Consider the following 18,754-nt stretch of genomic DNA (forward strand, 5'->3'; position numbering starts at 1 on the left):
AATACGGACCTCTAGCGGCAGCACTGCAGAGAAACACCTCCATAAGCAGAAGGTTCCTTTTTGAAAACGCAGGACCGTTCCTAGATATTTTCTTCATCGTTTTGCTACCGGAACATTTTTTGCTACCGGAACACGAAAAAGACTTCTCAGAAGGACGCCTCCGTGTCAGAACAAACTTCTTCCTACACCATCAGCTGTAGCTTGTTTGCCCTGAAAAGGCTTGCTGCACACAAACCCCACCTGCAGCTCACAGGCTGCCCACATCATTCTCACCTGTTCACTGCATGTCACTAGAAGCCTATTCTGCATTAATAGTTTTCTTTGTCAGGAAAAAAGGCGCGTTTAAGCGACCGTCATTATTTTGTAGGTTTTGAGGTGGTTGCTGCTTTACCTCACAGAAAGAGGCCAATATTCTACCTACCTGCGCTAGGATTTCACACCTCTCCATCCTGTAACCCTTTCCTAGCACAAAATAAAGCAAAAAAAAAGTCTTAAATCGAGGAAGTGCCCTGAAGGAGTGTAACTGCCACCTCAGAAGTTCGGTTTCCTTGCACATCGTCTGTAGCACTGAGCACCTTTGTACACACACTTCATACACAGGGAGCGCCGTGAGCATACAGAGAAGGAACTCAGACCTAATTTAAATGTCTTGAGGAATATTATTCTTTTTTACACATTAGATCAATATAAAAGGAACTACCGGGGGCAAGCAGAGCACGATGACGCTCCATGCACAATACCTGTGAGCAGGATTAAGTAACCCACCACCCACAGAAATGGTTGGCCTGTGTAAAAATCAGGAAGAAAACACATCTGCAGCCCTGAGCCACCAAGTTTCAGAAGATCATGTGCTTTCCCTAGGGTGGCTGCACAAGCTGTGCTTTGTGGGGCAGCTCGATCCCCACAGAATCACTCAGGAGCTATGGGCCTACCTCAGCACAGCCACAGCACGAAGTGTCACATCTCGGTTCATCTTCACTCTTAGAGAAGTCAGAAGGAGCCGTTTGCAGACTCTACGTGATGTTCTGAAGTCATTTCAGTTGTGAGCTCCCGCTGTGTGGCCATAGGGATCTCTGTGAGGAGAGCTGCTGCCTCATGCTTTGGCTGGACGCTGAATGAAGTGCAGCTGAAAATACGAGCTCCCACACGGGCCCAATGTGGGAAGAGTTTTCCCGCCCTGCCAAAGCTCTCAAAGTTATGAAATGTCCCTGCTCAGTTCTGAGCTGCAATCTGATTTTTTTTCTTCACGTAGAACAAAAGCAAGATCATAAATATGGCTGCCAAAGACGGCAATGAACCTGAAGACGGAAGCTCAGAGAGATCCTAGCTCCAATGGCTTCCGTTGGAGTTAGCACAACACAGTTCTTGTTCTGCCACATCCTAAAATGGTCGATGTAACCACCACCAGTGGCCTTGATGCCAGCTTAGAGCCCTTCCTCCACACCTTAATTCTGTGAAAGTAGGCACTCTCAAAGAGAGCACAGGACCAGGCCTCTGCTACAGGAACCGCTGCAGTGACTCAGGTTATACTAGGACAGTACTGGAGTAAGTAGGGGTTACTTATAAGCAATTGAGAGGAATACAAAGCCTCAGGGGCCCATTAAGCAGTCTCTGAAAATCAGGTAGAAAATTTCTGTAGTAAAGACATTACAAGATATTTATTCATGTTGTTTCTACCTGCTGCAACCAAGTCCATGGGCTGTCTTTTCCCAAGCTATGTTTATAGACTTTGAAAAAAAATGAGTCATCTTTTGGGCTGTGTAGGATTAAGAAATTTTCCCCTCCCTCCCCATAATCCAGATAAATGATACCACTCTCTCTGTCCTGCCTACTCAGAGCCACCAGGCACATTTATCTTCCCTAATCTTCTTTTCCAGGATCCATGCTGACTACCCCTTAAGCAATTACATATATCTAAATGTTCTGTTTGCATAATTGCTCTCCATGTATTTGCTGCCACTGAGATCAGATTTACAAGCCTGCAGAGTTCTCAATCTTCTTCCAGTCATCCTGCTTATATTAGATGCCTAACGCTCTGCTTTGTCCTTTAATAAATTATCAGCGAAATGCATACTTGTAAAAGAGTAAGTCAAAATGGCCACTACTCGGCCTCTAGAAAGAAAGCCTTCCAAGCTACATGTCTCTTCCCAACCCAGAGGTTTTACCTCATACAGGCTTGACAATTCAGAAAAGCCATGTTTGAGGTGCCTTCCCTAACAGCTCCCTGTTTGAGGAGGAGCAGCTGGCTGGGATAGGGCTTTAGCTGTCCAGCTGTTCAGAGGGCTTGGGTTATATGCTGAGCCCTGGCCCAGTTTGTGGACTTGGAGGGACTTCAGCAGCAATTCCATTCAGAATGTTCTCAGTTGTCCTGGAGTGTGTCTCTGTGTCAGGGCAAACCCTGCAGCACAGCCAATCCCTGCCATGGCCAGGACTGCCCTCAGGGCACTGACTTCAGTGCACAGTGCTAAATATGAATCTTTAAGCCTACACTCCACTGTTAATACATTCACTTGCATTTTTCCTACTTTGGTTTTCCATAATGTCCCTACTAGTTATTGCCCTAATCAGTCTCTTCCATTATCTCTCTCCTTCCCCATTCAAAGTCTTCTTCAAAAATCAAACAGACATGAGACCAATCATAATCTATGATCTGAAACAAAAATAAAATTAAAAAAAGGCCTGAATACAGACAGTAATATTTTGCTGCACTTTCACCCAACTTCAAATGCATTGCCCCGGATAGAGGAGTAAGCCAGTCCTTCACTGTACAGATAGTGAGGGCCCAGCACCACTGTTGCCAGGGATTTGGTTGGAACTTCGTGTTTCAGACTTGTTCCCTTTCTCTGCCTTAGTTTATCACTGACCTTCAGAAGTGACGCCTCCAGGTTGGTGGGATGTACACTTAGCAAGATTGCCCCTGTAGTCTCAGTTAGACGAACCATATTTCTAGAAGCTGAAGAAGCTGTATTTTCTCATGATAGAATAAACTGGAACAGTTCTCAGCAGGAGGGAGGAGGACACTGTGCAAAGCTTCCCACTTAATTGCAGTGAACAAACAAAGAAGAGAGGGCCTATCAAAAGTACAAATAAATGTTCACGTAAGTGTTATGCATTCAGTTCACGTAGAGTGGATACATAATATTCCTTTTGAGCCTTTGAAAATCAAGTTGAAATTAACTGTACACTTAGGAAGTACTTCGGATTTGAATAAACGAGACAAGTGCTGCCTGTTGCGGGATGGTTAGAGACTCAGAGTGTATGACAGGATTTACCTTCTCTGCTCAGTGCTCAGCTCCCAAACTGCCCTGGAAAGCCTTTGCAAAAGTGATTTGCATAACATGTTGAACACTGCTTACACCTCAGTCTGATAAGGTATCTCTTTAAGGCAGAGGTATTCTGTGATTCTGTGATTCTATTCTCTTACAGTATTGTTATTTACATCTGGTTTATTGATGAATATTACAAACGCTGATATTTGGGATATGGAATTAAGCATATCTTCACTTATGCTAATGTTATTTAATTTGTTTTCAGATAGAAGACTTTGTTTATAGACACTGATTATCTTGTACTTTCACTGTGTCTCCTATGCTTTCTTTTTCTTCTCAGTATGTGTCAAATTCTGTGTATCACTGTTATCAGTGTACACACTTGCATTTATATTGTAGCTAACTATCTAATAAAGACCTGAAATAGTCATGCACAGACTTATTTCTTGTTTATTTTTGTTTAGACAAACAATGAAAGTGTAGTCCCTCATAGTCTGGAAAGCACAGTACTTTAAGTCCTCAGGGAGAAAATCTGAAGCTTCTGCTTCACCTGTGTGCATCAAACAGCTCTTCATAAAGCCTCTTCAATGCTCAGGCACTTGCGAAAGGATAAAAAAATACCTGCTGCTTTCACCTGCTCAGCTATGTGTGTCCATGCTGTCTGTTGTCGCAAGGGATGGTAGAACTATATTGCAAGACCGTTGATTTACAATCTAGGCTGTCTATTTTGAGGAAATATGTAGAATATCACACAGAAAACAAAAACAAAACATTTTGTTGTTGCTTTCATTTGGACATTTCTTTCTCCTTTTAACAAAGACTTTCACTGCTGTCTTCCTGTGGAAATTGAATTTGGGCAAAATAAAGCCCCCTTGTATACAAGGGCATGTTTCTTCATCTTCAGTACTTCAGACCTACACCTACCTTTTGAAGCACCACTGTTCCAAGGGATGAGCTGCTCAAAATATTCCTCTTCCCACTCCTGCTAGAATACTGAAATGTATAATTCATCTTGACCTTGTGCCTTGTCAGCTTTTAATACTTCTAATTGCCTGTCTGCTCCAGCATAATCATAAAACCTTTTAACATCTCTCTTAGTCCGCTTTGCAGAATATGACCTTCAGTCTGTCTCATGAATAATGGGCCAAAGAAATTCATTTAGACTACTTGCAGCATCAGCATCACACATCTTCATCCTTTCTTACAGTGCTCCCAGCAGCTATTTGCTGATTATAAATGTTTCACTTCTTTCTGCATTTTCATGGTTCCTTTAACCCTTTTCTGTCATAGGATCATAGGGTGTATCAGGTCAGAAGGGACCACAGAGGCCTCTAATCTAATCTCCTGCTCAAAGCAGGGTCAGCCCTGAGGTAAGGCCGGGTGGCTTTATTCAGTCTAGTCTTGAAAAGCTTCAAGAACTGCACAGCCTCTCTGGGCAGCCTCTTCCAGTGGTTCACTGTCCTCATACTGTGAAATTTTCTTTTTCTTACGTCCAGGCTGAACTGCACGTTTCAGTTTATGTCCATTGTCTCCTATTCAGCAGCTATCTTGCTGTCCACCAGGAGCCCAGGGTCCTTCCTGCAGATGTGCTGCTCACCCTGGATCAAATGAAAAGGGCTTTTCCTTCCCAGGTGCAGCACTTCTCATTTGCTCATGCTGAATTTCATATAGTCACTGTTGCTCATTCCTCCAGCTTGTTTAGGTCTGTCTGAGTATCCCAGTTTGGTGCCATCTGCAGATGTGTTGAGCATGCCCTCCATCACCAGCTAACCACATAGCCAGCTCCTTTAGCTCAACAGTAGAAGCATATGCTTTGATATAAGAGGTCCAAATACAGATATTGTCCTATAAAACATTTTTACATTTTATCTGCACTACTGCTAACAACAAAGTGAGAAATAATCTTTTCCAGTTTTCTTTAAGGTAAAAGCTATAAACAGTTTAGCCTATGCTTTGCCTTTTAGCAGTGTACAGAATTGTCACTGAGGTTGGGGTACAAACAGTGACTTCTGAGATCTTACCAGGTCCATCCTCCTGTGATTACGCTCACTGCCATCACTATCACTTCCTAGACAGCAATAAAAAGATTTGGAACTTAACCGCTCCATTCTGGTACTGATTCTGGTACTGTACCCAACAGACCACTGTCAAACTACACTTACGATGCACTAAGGAGACAATCTCTATCTTCATTCTCCCATCAAGATACTCTGAAGCATTGATGCCTGTGCTTAAATGAAAGCATGGTAAGCAACCCTAGTAAAATCAATGGAACAGTAAGCAGAAGCAGAAATCGTTCTTGTGATAGTTTTCTTAATGTAATTCCTATTCCCTGCTGTTTACACATTTCTTTTTATGTAACTACTAAGGACAATTTTTCATGCTCACAAATGCCCTGTAACATTGCACAGCAGTCATTAGGTTGGAAGCCAGTGTCACTAAACAGCCAATCCTCCTTGAGAGCCCTTTCTCAGGTTATAAAGAAGCCAGCTCATACAGAAGTATTTCTCTAAGGCTTTAATTAAATACAAATTCAGGCAAATACAAGTTATAAAGTAAACAAACAGCACTGCAGTGCCACAAGTTCTCTGAGCCCAAGGCTGCAACTCAAGGTCCCTTGAGACAGTGCTAAGCTTACAATTTAATTTATCTCTAAACTGCAAAATCTCATCAAAAACTGGGTACGTTGTAGGAGGCTATACATTTCTGACTTATTACATAGTTTATCTAAGCTTCTGTTACACCATAATCCCTAAGATGCTCAAGCATTTTTATATGTGAGAATGATGGATTGCAAAGTTAAAACATTAAACCCAAACACAGCTTAAAATAAGGTTGTCCTACAAAGGAAGGAAAGAAGGAAAGAAGGAAAACATTGGAAATCTAGATATTTAATTATAGAGCATCCGGGAAAGAGATAGTTAAAAACTCAGCTAATTCAAGTCACTAGTGAGTTAGCGCACATCAACCTCAAGTAAATCTAGGTCAGAACTGAGTGGTATCATTGGAAATTGTGTCTGACAGGTATGCACTGTGTGTTACAGTTCACTCTACTAGAATGTTTTCTCTTTTCATTCAGGAATTAAATTGGATATAAATTTGGGTTGCCCGTTTTGGCATGTTATTGCAGACGGCAATCAAAGAGAAAAAAACTCCAATGCAAAATGAAACACTGTTTTGAGGTTTGGGCTCCTGCCATCAGCACCCACCCTCAGCATGCCCAGAGAACACCTCACAGTCCTGCAGCTGCTGCTTCTCTCTGCCCCCAGTCCTCCCAGCCCCTAGGTTCAGATACACAGATAAAAGCATCCACTCCTACCCTCACACCCCACCAACTGCTTATCCTGCTCTTCCCCTGCTCTGGCAGGCAGCATGCAGAAAGAGGTTGCCACAGAGCTCCTGCAAGGAGGTAGGATCTGAAGGTACATTAGAGTGGGCTGGAGCAAGAGTTAGCCTGCTGCAGTCGTGCTGTCTACACAGAGCATACCTTCCGAGCCCCCTAAAGGGACACACATTCCCTTTGGAGCACACACTGGTCTGGGAAATCCGCCTTAACAAATTCAGTTATTGTTGGCGAGATTACTCACTGAAAAATGGTTTCCAGCCCACACTCCTCATTCAGATACCCATATTCACTTCTATAGCAGAAGACTCGAATGCAATGAATTCAGGCAAAAGCTTACGTGGGCATGGAATTAGCACGGGTGGGTTATGTCAGGCAGGGCTGAGTGAATATTTTCAGCCCGTTCTTCAGACCTTGAACCCACAGAACAACTTCATTCATAGGAGTTATTTTTCATGATGTTCTTCTGTGAGTCTGTATTAAGAAATGAACAAATTACAGAAATACTACTGCAAAGAAAGCCTGGACAGCAAGATGACAGTGGATTTTATGAAGTAGTATGCTCACCGTGTTCTGCAGAATTTGAGATGCTCTCTGAGTAGTATTTTTCTCACTGCAAAACACACATATTACAATTCCCAACCCTTCTGCTTCAATTGCGGTCCTTGTTACATAGCTTTTAAAAGCATCTGCTGTAAAGCAAGTGAAGGGTATGGAAAAGGTAAGGTACTGACATGGTTACATGCTAAGCCAATTGTAGCTTTACAGATGTGTGTTTTAGTTTAGAGGGGAGCACAGAACAACTAGCTCTAAATCTCCCTAGTTGGGAGATCTCCCTTGCACAAGGATGCAGTACTTTGAGAACATTGCTTCTGCCTTCCTTCAGCTACAGTAATTTCACATGGAGCTGACAGCTGCATCGATCACTTGGCCAGAACCGCTTCCAGGCAACAGACATTGGATCACAAAAATGCCAATGTGACATTTTGTATCTTACCTTTCTTTTTCTTTGATAAGACATATCACCAGCTTCTGACAATCTAGATTCGTTTGAAATCTATATACAGTAAAAAATGAAAGAGCTACAAGATTGTTTTGAGCTGAAATTGTGTTTAGAGATTTTAATGTATGACCTCAAGAACTGGGTTCTTAATGACCAAAAGGATTTCATACATCATCTGATTTTCCTATTTCACTTATACCTCATCAACAGTGGGTCCCAAAGTAAGAGTAAGTCTCTACATGGAGTTGTAACATCAATTTTATTTTTCTTTCAGCATTAATCAGAAAATAAATTAATTTGGAATTTAATAGAAGCTACAGCTTCAACATCCAACAAAGTTTCATTCATATATTTACTTCTTTTTGTTGTTTTTGTAAGTTGTTTGCAAAGTCTTAGCCTATCAGTGAATTGGGAAATTCAGATGCAAGGAAGTTGTTACAACCTTAAAGAACAAAACAAAACAAAACATAAAACCAAAATCTACAACAATCTGTTCTGTAAACCTGTTGGGCATGAAAACCCAGCTGTGTACAAAAGCCACTGGAGATTTCATCACTGAGACTTCTGCTACAGAACTTCCACTGGAAAGCAAACCCTTTTATACCTCAGTGCTTCCTGAAGCAGCCAAGAAATCTCTACAAATGACTCACTCCTGAAAAATGTCAGGTTTTTCTTGAACTCAGAGGAGGCTTTGAAACCAGTGATTTCTTTATTCCTTAGCTGATAAAGTGCAATGAATATAAATATAGAAATAAGCCTACGGTGAGGATTCAAGCAGGGCTGACCTCCTAACACTGTACATCACTTTAAGTTGGCAGGAATTAGAGGTATTTATGACTTTGAGCAAACACATATTGGGAGAAAATAAAGAATGGACACATGTTTCTCATGCTGCAATATATATTTATTGTCACTTTGGAAACAGCTTACCAGGTGTATATCAGGACTTCAGACTGAAAACAAACCAGGATAACGAACTCTTAGCATACATATGCCAGTTGAAAATTAAAGAACTGAACATAAAGCTGACCTTTATAATATTTGAAGTTGGTCTGTTTTTGTCCCACCCTTTACCCCTCCCAACATATTTTTGAAGATGAACACCTTCTCCCCTCACCCACTCTTCGTTTCAATCTCAGAAAAATAAATTAGCATAAAAATGCAGCTTTTCCTAGTTTTGCTAATGGTCTGCTGGCAATCTCAGAGCGTTCGTGTTGTTAACAACTTCAGAAGGAAGCTAACTTTTACAAACCACGTTCTTCCTTTACTTTTAAGTAGCTACTGAGTTCAATTTCAAGGACTAAATATAAGCAGATTCGAGGTTTGGTTATATAAGACTCCTGTGGTTACACTGCAGTGCAAACATTTAACATATGCACTTTGCTGTTCCAGAACAAGCTGCATCAGTGCAAGATCTGAGTCTGTGCAAAAGAAGCTGGAGTGCTATAAACTCTTGAAATACCTTTCCTCTTTTCTCTCACATGTATTTATTAGAACATCTTCCTACAAATAATTTCACCAATCCCAAATACTATGCAGAAAAGAAGATGAAGATTTCAAAACAAAAAAGTATCCTCCAATACCCACCCCAAAACAAAGGTCAAAACTATTTTTCCCCTCCCTATTCTAGCTTTAAGTGATCATTAAAACAAGTGCAGAGAATTTGCCATACAAATATGAAGCTGCAGGCATTAAATTACAGAACACTCTGAAAATATTTCAAGCATAAAAAGTACACTTGATAATTGCAAAAATAAAGTTTCACTTTTTTTAAAAAACATTTTGATTCAAGCTCAAGCAAAACAACAATTCCTGTTTCAGTTTAACTTCGTAGTAACAACCACTTCAGAAATCAAAAACAAATAACTCAGATTTTTGGTGATAAAGTGACTGACCGTGTCTCTTAGCAAAGTGAAATGGTATATACAACGATGGCACAGACCTTAAGCATCAACAGCATGTTTCAGCCAAAAAGAAGTCTACAAGTCATCTGTGTCATTCTCAGCATCAAATGGTGCTGACTACTAAGAACCACAACCTGCTACAAACAGACATTAGGTTGGACAGGTACAAATGGAAGGAAGGATCTGTGGTGTCATACAGACTCAGTGTTTGTCACTGAACTTTTTTAGGCTAACGATTTTACTAGTGCAAGACCACACGTTTACCTGATTAAATGAAAACTCTTAAGTGTCACAATTTAAGAACACTCATACAAAACTATTTTTTTTCTTTTAAAAAAGTGCCACATACCATACTTTTACTAAAAAAGTTACAAACTAATGGAAGACAGTCTGCCTCCATCGCTTGTCAATGAGGAAAGGCCAAAGGGATTCTTTGATTCCTGCTCGAAATGGTGTTCTCTGACCAATCCCCAGCATCTCCAACTTGGAGCAGTCAAGCTGAGCGTTCCTTGGCCGAAGAGCGCCCACAACTGGACAATCAGTAATCTAAAAGAAGAATTAATACAAAAAAGGAACACATCATCAGACAATTAGAAATGGCAAAAATTGAATATTTATTCTCACATGTATGTTCATTTGGAAGCTTTTTATTCAGGTAAATTCCCCTGTATTGTGTTTTTGTTTTTTTTATAGTTAACTTCATCTCAGCATAGGAAACATCAGGCAGAGTGATGTGAAGTGTCTTGAGCTCTGACATTTCTCAAATACCTATTACCACCTATACTCTTTTTGTTTTATTCCTATTTTTGAAGTATGACTGTAGCTACAAGGTAAAAATGATGACCAAAAATGTTGACAGAACCATATCCTGATTAGTATACTTGAAGAGAAATCGACTTAGCAAGAAAAAAAATCAGGCTTTCTCTCCATTTTCTAAGTCACATTTCAGTTCCAGCTACTACTAATGCACAACCCTTGGAATTTATTTTTTATCCTTACCTGTACGTTAAATCCTAACAACATTATCAGTACTTCTTTCAGAACAGTCTTATTTTGGAGTGTCAACAGAACTGCAGAATTATTTTTTAAGCAAAGCAAAACTAAGTAAGTTTTTAAGTGCCTGAAATAAAACCGAAAAGTTCTTTCAGATTCCTACCCCCAAGATAATGTTCTGTCAGCCTTTTATTTTTTTGTTTTTGTTTTTTTTTTAAAGAAACAGAACACAAAATGTGGATTTGCTTATTACTAAGGGGAGCTGTTCTGCAGAAATAATATTGCATTACAGACAGAAACTGGTTACTGACTGGGTAATTCTGGCAACCCACCAGTCCAAGTAGCATCCTCAGCAACGCAACCTCTGTGCTAGGCATACTCACACAGACTGTCCTGAAAAGGAAGTTTACCTGTGGAGCCAATGTGAGACCCAGACCTACTGTGTGAAAAAATAAAACACTTCCATCTTTCTACAGGTTCAACAGTGTATCACTTACTGGTCTCAAGTGGCTGCTGGGAAGGTTGAATGCATCTGCAATGGCACACGCCATTTCATACTTAGTCATCTGCTCATTGCCAGACCAGTGAAACGTTCCTTTTATGGAGGGGTCCTAGGAGAAAACAGGAAGCACAAGTGAAAATAAAGCAGCTAGCCTTCAGATTAATTCCCGTGTAAAAACTGTGCAGAACAAGTTTGCAGCGTGATCCCATTCAGACAGGCACATTACAGCACCTCACTGATGTTCTGGGGACAACGTGCCTCCAGAGAAACACCTGAATAGGGACCGAGATCGAAAATTAGTGGTACATTCATTAGATAAAACTTCACAAAAACAGCTTGTATTGTGTAGCATTAACATGAAAGAGCTAAATCAATCAATGAAGATTAAATAAGTGGGGAGAAAGAACTCAAGAAAGAACTGAGCTGTTCTATATTACTCACTTAAAAATAAAAAGGCAGAAAACACCACACAAGTTCTAAACGCAATGATCAACGGCAACTTTGAAATTACTTTCAACTGCTTTTTTCAGTCTAAGGTGGCAATCTGTAGAAGGCACATTCGGAAAGGTTAAGCATTCGTAGTTCCTGTCTTTGTACTAGAAGAAACACAGCAATGTTCAGAAGGATCTTCCTGTCACTTCGCCCACTTTTGTTTCAATTATCAGAACACTTGCACACTGTCATGCAAAGCAGATACTGCAGTCTTACTGATAACTCCTTCCTCCCTTCCACTGTTCCAGAAATACAAAGAATAGTGCAGGTTAGAAGTAGTTTTCAGTTGTTCATTAAGAGCTTGAACTGATTTTACCCCAATTTTTCTTGAAATTCTTACCAGCATTCTTTTTTCTGCTAGCTGTCTGCAAACAACTGCTACATCCTTCACATTTGTAGGAAATCTTTGCTGCCAGTGGTCCATGTTGGCAGACTTATTACTGAACTGCACTTTATCAAACATAACAGTCACAGCACTTTCCTCCAGTCTTTCCACCTCCCCATACAAAACAGGAATCCTAAGTACTGCAGCACCTAAAAGACAGAATATTTTGAAAAGTGTTAATGGGGTTACAAATAGGCACCGGTGCTGTACCAAAACCTGAAAGATGTTTTGGAAGTGTTAAGAAATCTGTTGGTGATGTTAAGCACATATAAGTAAGAAACAAAAAGCAATGAATATATTTGTACTCAGAATATGATTTTGAATGTTGCTTCCTTAAAGCAATGTTTATGAACACCAAATTAATACAGACTATTTTCATTTATATCATTGACTTTTTTTCACTGTTAACAAGCTTACATCAACACTGCAGGAGAAACTACGAAGTCCATTTGGGTTAGAAAGAAAAGTTAAAAAAAAAAAAAAAGTAACTGCAGTTACTCCAGCATTTCACATTGTCTCTGAGTAAAACCAAGACCATAAACTCCCACCAATCACTGTATTTCAGGCATCCATCACAGATACGTTTCACCCAGCATACAGAAATCCCCTGCATAAAAAGAGGACATTCAGGATATTACCCCACAAAAAGACAGAAACACCAGAATCTGAAGTTTTACATATAAGGAACAGATTGACAGAATGCCTTTGTAAAGAGTATTAAATGTGAAACAGTGAATGGAGAAATGAAATTAGCAGTAAACAAGTACAAAGACATGGACATTTAATGATGGAGTAATGGAATACATCATACGAGTATCTCAGAAAGACTGATGATCTTTTGAGGAAGAATCCAAGGAGATGAAGACAAACTGATTAAAACTAATGCAGATATTATTGCTTTAGGTAGTAAAGAAAAAAAAAAACCCACAAAAAAAAAAAACCAAATATAACAGCTACAACACTGATTAGCTGCTGCTTTAGAAGCAGTCACAGAATCACAGAATCACCAAGGTTGGAAAAGACCTTCAAGATCATCCAGTCCAACCATCCAGCTATCCCAACAGTACTCACTAGAAGTCATTTGTTCACTCAATTTGTTCTTCCCAGTATGTTCAGAAATATCTTCTCAAAATTCTTTCCTCTAATGTAACTGCTGCAACCCACTGAAGCCTGAGCATATTCAAAACATTATGAAACAAAACTGAAATGCTGAATTGTGCAAGGATCTAGCAAAACACGCACACTGCCTTGCAAAACATGTACTTGAATTTGGTCAGTCTTAGTTTTTATAAGCAGTTTTTATAAGTTTTTATAAGCAGTCTTATCTTTGTGACCAAGCTAGAAGCAGGAGCAAGCAGAATCAGTCAGCTTCAGAAATTATAGTCCCATAGGAGACAGAAAGAATAATCTTTTAATTGATTTTTACTTCACGTAGACTTTTCCTAGAAGGTTTTTTTTTTTCTTAAAAAATTTGTTTCTTACTCCTAATGGCAGGCCTATAATTAAGGCCTACTACTTTCAAATACAGTGTTCATTTACTTGTTGAAAGATCATCACACTAGCAAACTAATTTATCTGTTTTTCCATTTTGTGACTAAGCAGAGCAGAATCAGACTGAGAGCATCATATTCACTTATCAGAAGCCTCTTTAGCAGGAGCACCGAGATCATTTTCTTCAAATTTCTTGGAGAAAAAAAAAAGAAATGTTTATTTTCTTTTAATCTGTAAAGAAAAAACTGACAACATATCATCTAGAAACCATCAAACCTCCCTTAAGAGTTTAAAGGGACCATGTTCAAGTTCTACTTTTTTTCCTTTACTAAGTAAACTTTTTAAAATTGTACATATGTATTTTATGCGCCAATTTTCATCAAGAAAAGATTAAAATAGTGAAACGAGTTGCTTAAAATAAGAAATATATGTTATTAATCCCTTATAAAGCTATAATACAAGAACTCTAATGTGTGTGGTACACGGAAAGTCCAGTGCTTATGCAGTAAGAGCAAAACAGGAGATCATTCAAGAAAACCAAAACCAAAAACTTGAATCACAAGTCTGGTTTTCCCCTACACGTAAATAAACATTTAGAACAAGTGCAATGTGTCCCTCTAGGTAGCAGCAGCTATATGCTGTGTGGTAAAGGTACAACATATTAATGATCTGTTTGATTTTTCTTTAGAAAGATCAGGTGAGTCTTAATAGACAACTCTTGCGAACGTCCATCAGCAGAGAACTAGAAAGATGCATGAAGATCAGCACAGCTTCGGTCAACTTGTGAGTAAAACGACCGACTCCCGATCGCATTACTTTCTAAATCCATGTTCCATGGTTTTGCAACTGTATCTCTGACAGGGGAGTTAATAAACGTAAAGCTAGCAGACAACTACACAAAATAGGAAATTTCTCTTAGAAATGTGTAAGTGCATTCTTACCTTCGTTATTTTCCAGGACTGCCTTTTCACCCTCCAGTTTGGTTTTACCGTATAAGTTCAGGGGATTTGGTACGTCAGTCTCTTTATAAGGAGGGCTTGTTCCATCAAATACATAGTCTGTACTGATGTAGATCAGAAATGCTCCAATCCCAGCTGGAAAGAAAACATTTGTACGTAATCCATTTTAATTCATGTCTTGTTTGAAACCTCAGCAAATCCTTAAATTTCCAGAAAACTTTGTCTTCTAGATCCATTCGTACCCTTTTCAGTCTTTTCAGTGACCCATGATATAGACATTGATATGGACACAATGTCACTCAGAACATGGATCAACTGCACACTAGCAGCAGAAATAACATTCAGAACTTTGAGTAACTCTTATTTGTTTTTGTCTATGTAAATGCAGTATTTAAAGGCACCAAATCCATGAGATAGCCTCCTTACCTGCCTCTTTTGCTAAGTTCCCTGAAGCAGCCACATTGAGCTGGGAAGCAGCATCTGGTTGGCTTTCCACAACATCTGGCCGTCTCTCTGCAGCACAATGCACTATAACATGAGGCTGGAAATTAAACAATAATTTAGAACAACGAACACTGTGATCTTAAGCCCCTCAGGCAAATAGGCCTTTCACTAACTTGTGAAAATAATAAAAGTAGCAGCAGTATTTTTAATCAGCACGTTCTGAGGAGCAAGCTTTCCTGAGAAAGCAAAACAGAACCAAACTGCCTGAAGGTTTTGTATTAGAACATCAGCAGAACCTGACCATTAGTTTTGCAATCTTGAGCTCCAATAGGCTTCAAACTTACAGAAAAACTCAGGTTGTCTTTTTTTTTTTCCTTAAACAGCAAAATAATACAAAATACGGAAAAATGCATTACCTCACATGTAACGTTACAAGAAAAAAATAAATTACCCAAATACTTATGGATAAGCTATTCTCACGTGGCTTATTTCACACACATTGTTAATGGGATATTTAAAGTCATTTTCCAATGCACAACGTTTTCCAGGTTTTACATACTCCCCTTGCAAGTTAGAACAGGAAAACAACATACTGCTCGTCCTGCACACTAGACAAGCGGTTACTGGTCACTACTACATCAAATCTCATGATTACCTTTTCCTTTATACCACAAGAGCTGGTGTACCAACATACACATTCACCACCTGCATTCTCTCTACGGTGATGAAGTTCAGAATTATACTCCAGATATAGCATAGATAATAAAATCGAACTTCAGAGCTCTACCAAACCATTACTTCCACTAAAGCTACATGGCCTGAGTACCAGAATGGCACTGTCAAGTAGTCATGTCAAGCATCTTATCCATCTACACCAGGAACTCACCTGAAAATCATGGATAATGTCATGAACTGCAACGGAGTTCAGAAGATTAACCTGCTCAAATTTAGGCTGAGCTCTTCTGTATCCACAGCCAACAGCATTCCAATTATTTTCATTGAATTCTTTGAACACAGCTCTACCAAGAAGTCCCGTAGCACCAGTGATCAGAACTCGTCTACTGGGAATATCAATATCTTCCTAGGAAAGGAGAACAGCAGAAGTTTTGCGTTCTATTGTTACTCATGGACTTCTCATCTTGAAGTGTTAGCAAGGCTACAGGGAGGGCTGCTGTATTAATAAGCTTTCATTGTGATGCATTGTGAATTGAGTGTCTCATGGAAAACACACAGCTGGGAGCACTGATACTGTACAGAGTCAAGTAGTTAAACATATTCTTGAAGATGCTGAATACAAAATTCAAATGGGAAACTCACATATTTCCACAAGAGAGGGAAAAAAATCCCCATAAATGTCCAAAGACAAACTCAAAAGTGATAATTTTAACCTCATTCATAATCTGCTAACTCACTGTGGGTGCACCAACAGAGATCATGGCACAGAAAACTTGAACTTTACAGGGGCATCTCTGAAAATAAAGCCTCCTATTTTATTATGTTATTCCATGACATCAGAGGCAGATGCTGGCAGGATGGCAGCAGAGGCTGTACCTTCCCACCAATATTCCATAACATTTTGTTGCCATGTGACAGATGACAACAGAAAGAAAGTATGACATGATGGCATCTGACACGAAAGTGTGTATGAAGCAAAGGTGATGTACTGAATTCCTCTATGCGGAGAAAAATGGTACCCAGTGCTGTTCCTCAGCACTTGCTGAACATTCACAGAGACCAGACAGTGGATGTGAGCACAGGGAGGTGGTGGGTGGTGCATTTCAGTAGTGGCAGCATCAGGTCACCTTGGCTGGTCCAGTTTTATCAGTGAGGGTGAGAATGTACAGCTGTGAAGTGAATGTACAGTGAAGTGAGAATGCACAGCTAATGATGCAGACAGCTGGAAAACAGTGCTTTGTAGCTGAAAATTTGTTCTATCAAATAGGAAGCATTACTTCCAGAGCAACATGCATATTACTAAATAAAATAAATTCATCATTTATGAGCACATCAGCCTAATAATAAATTAGCCAGAACTACTATACTCTTGTCTTAGCTTAATAAAAGGCAGGTGAAAGCAATCAGGTTACTTTATCTCTTAATCTCTACAACCAAGTAAGCCTTGCTTCAGCCACAGCACATTCAGTACTTGGGATGGCGACATACACCGGTCCACATGGAGCTCCTTTCTCCCCAGCACCACTCACTACTGTCAAGCCCTCAAGACTGCAAACACTGACTCACAGCTGTCTGTGCAACCTTTATTCACTTTCACGCTTTCCTTCCACACATACTGTTGAACAGAAGCCTGCTGAGAACAAAAATGAAAGCACATGCTGCTATGTCAATAAAGAAAGCCTCAAGTACACAGGAACTACAAATCCTGGATTTCCCAACTGCACCCTGCACAAGGATACTGTGCTGAGTATGCTTTTGGTAACAGTCTGCTATGCAGCTCTGATAACCCACTCCCTTCCGAGCACCCTCACGGATTCAGCTCAACACGCTCACTGTGGCTGATTGCAGCACTGATTTCTCTACTCTTTGCCCTTTGAGTCTTAAGTTTTCTGTCCTGCCAGGTGCAGAGGTGTGATGGGTACAGCCAAGCCCAAAGCAGCTGTGTCAGCACCGTGCATCTATGTTCCTCAGCATTATGGGCAAAAAGTGATTTATTTCCATAAATACTGGGTGAAAATGCATAACTCTTAGCTGGAAAACAGCAAACCGCAACAAACGATGTTAAAAAATAAATTTTCCTATCTTTATCTTGACTTTGATCAGAGAACAGAAGTGTGCTGACTGCTCCTCAGGGCTGCCCGCGTGCCTCTGAAAAGTGGGAACAAGGAAATGGTGCTTGCTTTCTCTGTTACGGACTTTTCAGCCTCATAGGAGAGATTACTGCTGCTTCTGCAGACAGAGCATATCTGCTCACCCACATCAAGGACTTGCTACACAAACCAGAAGGAAGACATGCTCTAAAAACACAGCAGGACCAACACGAATGTGTAACCTCATATGAGAAGTAACACGTACAGATTAGCAACACTACGAGACAAAACACAAGAGTACGATCTACAAAAACCGCAGGCACGCTTCGAGTCAAGAGCCAGGACCGGCCGGCAGGAAAGCGACACAAGGAACCAGAACGGGACGGCACGGAGCCACGACGAGCCGAACGACTCCCACTGCAAGCGGCCTGCACAGCGGCGAGCCCCGGGATCCCGCCGGTACGTCGCCCCGCGCGGCCAGAGCGCAGAGCGGGCCGGGGCCGGCGCCGTGCAGCGCTGCCGGCGGGCCGTGCGGTACCGGCGGCCGCTCCGCCTCGGACGCGCGTCAAACACCACCGGGCAGCCGCGCGGCGCCGGGGCGGGCCCGCCGGGCGGCCGTAACGCTTCGGGGACTCGCGGACGCCGTTCGGCGCCGCGGAGCTCCGCCGCTCGGGTAGCGCCGCGCCCGCCGACACGCGACCGACCGACACCGCTCGCGGCGCGTCCCGGCCCCGCCGCACGGCCCGACCGAAGCGACCCGCACGGCGGCCCGCCCCACGGGGAGCGGCGACGCGGTGCTGGGAGGCCGGCGCGGCCCCGCGCACCTCCACCAACTCGCAGCGCCCGGGCACGAAGCGGATCTTGAGCTCCTTCTCGCGGCCCACCATGGCCGCCACGCGCAGCCCCCCGGGCCTCGGCCTCCTCCGCTGCGCCGCCGCTGCCGGCGGACGTGCGTGCCGCGGGACGCGCCCTCACAGCGCCGCGCCCCGCCCCGGGCAGCGCGGTGCCGCGCGCTGAGTGGCTGAAGGGCCTTAAAGGGGCCGAGGGCGGCGAAATGCGGGTAAGGGCGGCGGGGTGGGGGCGAGGTCTGCTTATCGCCTTGCGGAAGCCTTCGACGGAGAAAGCAACGCCGCGGCCGCCGTGAGCGACGCAGCGCAAGGGGCACAAACTGAGTGGGAGGTGCTACTGCTCCTGTTCTATACTT

At 41.7% G+C, this 18,754-nt stretch overlaps 1 protein-coding gene across 1 annotated transcript; it reads right to left on the reverse strand.

Moving 5' to 3' along the window:
• Positions 1–9,894: 9,894 nt before the first annotated feature.
• MAT2B (methionine adenosyltransferase 2 non-catalytic beta subunit) lies at positions 9,895–18,437 on the reverse strand (the record flags this gene model as incomplete). The annotated part of the gene is made up of 7 exons (XM_079542412.1): positions 9,895–10,065; positions 11,010–11,123; positions 11,847–12,040; positions 14,324–14,476; positions 14,768–14,882; positions 15,672–15,866; positions 18,375–18,437. The coding sequence occupies 7 exons, from the start codon at positions 18,435–18,437 to the stop codon at positions 9,895–9,897; spliced, it is 1,005 nt and encodes a 334-aa protein (XP_079398538.1).
• Positions 18,438–18,754: the final 317 nt, after the last annotated feature.

This window comes from Tetrao urogallus (genome assembly GCF_951394365.1).
Source record: "Tetrao urogallus genome assembly, chromosome: 14".
Classification (NCBI taxonomy): Eukaryota; Metazoa; Chordata; class Aves; order Galliformes; family Phasianidae; genus Tetrao; species Tetrao urogallus.